The 409-nt window shown below is 53.5% G+C and overlaps 1 protein-coding gene across 1 annotated transcript in view; it reads right to left on the reverse strand.

The window, feature by feature from the left end:
* Positions 1-409, reverse strand: part of LOC104997041 (protein-cysteine N-palmitoyltransferase porcupine-like) — a gene marked incomplete at both ends in the record, with an annotated part of 18463 nt that overhangs the window by 9241 nt on the left and 8813 nt on the right. Inside the window, one exon of the mRNA XM_010851500.1 lies at positions 46-116. Within this exon, the coding sequence (XP_010849802.1) occupies positions 46-116 (71 nt within the window). The remainder of the gene's footprint in view (positions 1-45; positions 117-409) is intronic.

Genomic DNA, 409 nt, shown 5'->3' on the forward strand with positions numbered 1-409 from the left:
ATTGGTCATGCTCTGGCAGGGAGACACAGTAACCAGGTCTGATACCCGCCCTCAGGGGTTACAGTCCGCTGGGGGAGACACAGGAGCCAGACCCGGTGCCATGCCTCACTGGTCTGCTAGGGGAGGACACGACAAGATTTGCAGGGGTCACTGTCTTGCATCCTGCAACAGAAAGCTATTACCCTCCCCATAGTCCTGGAAACCGCAGGACAGACAAAAAAGATGACTAATCAGAACTACACCTTCAGGTTCAGTGTATGGGATTATCCGACCCCTCCCGAAATTGCTCACACTGCAGCCAACCCTCAGGAAAGAGGAAAGTGGAGGGCAGGGGTCCTGCGCCGGGAGCTAAATAGGAAAATGAGGGGCAAATACAGAGACCACCAATCAGAACCAGAACTTTCTGGTT

The sequence above is a fragment of the Bison bison genome, unplaced genomic scaffold (genome assembly GCF_000754665.1).
Source record: "Bison bison bison isolate TAMUID 2011002044 unplaced genomic scaffold, Bison_UMD1.0 scf7180017851775, whole genome shotgun sequence".
NCBI classification, from domain to species: domain Eukaryota; kingdom Metazoa; phylum Chordata; class Mammalia; order Artiodactyla; family Bovidae; genus Bison; species Bison bison.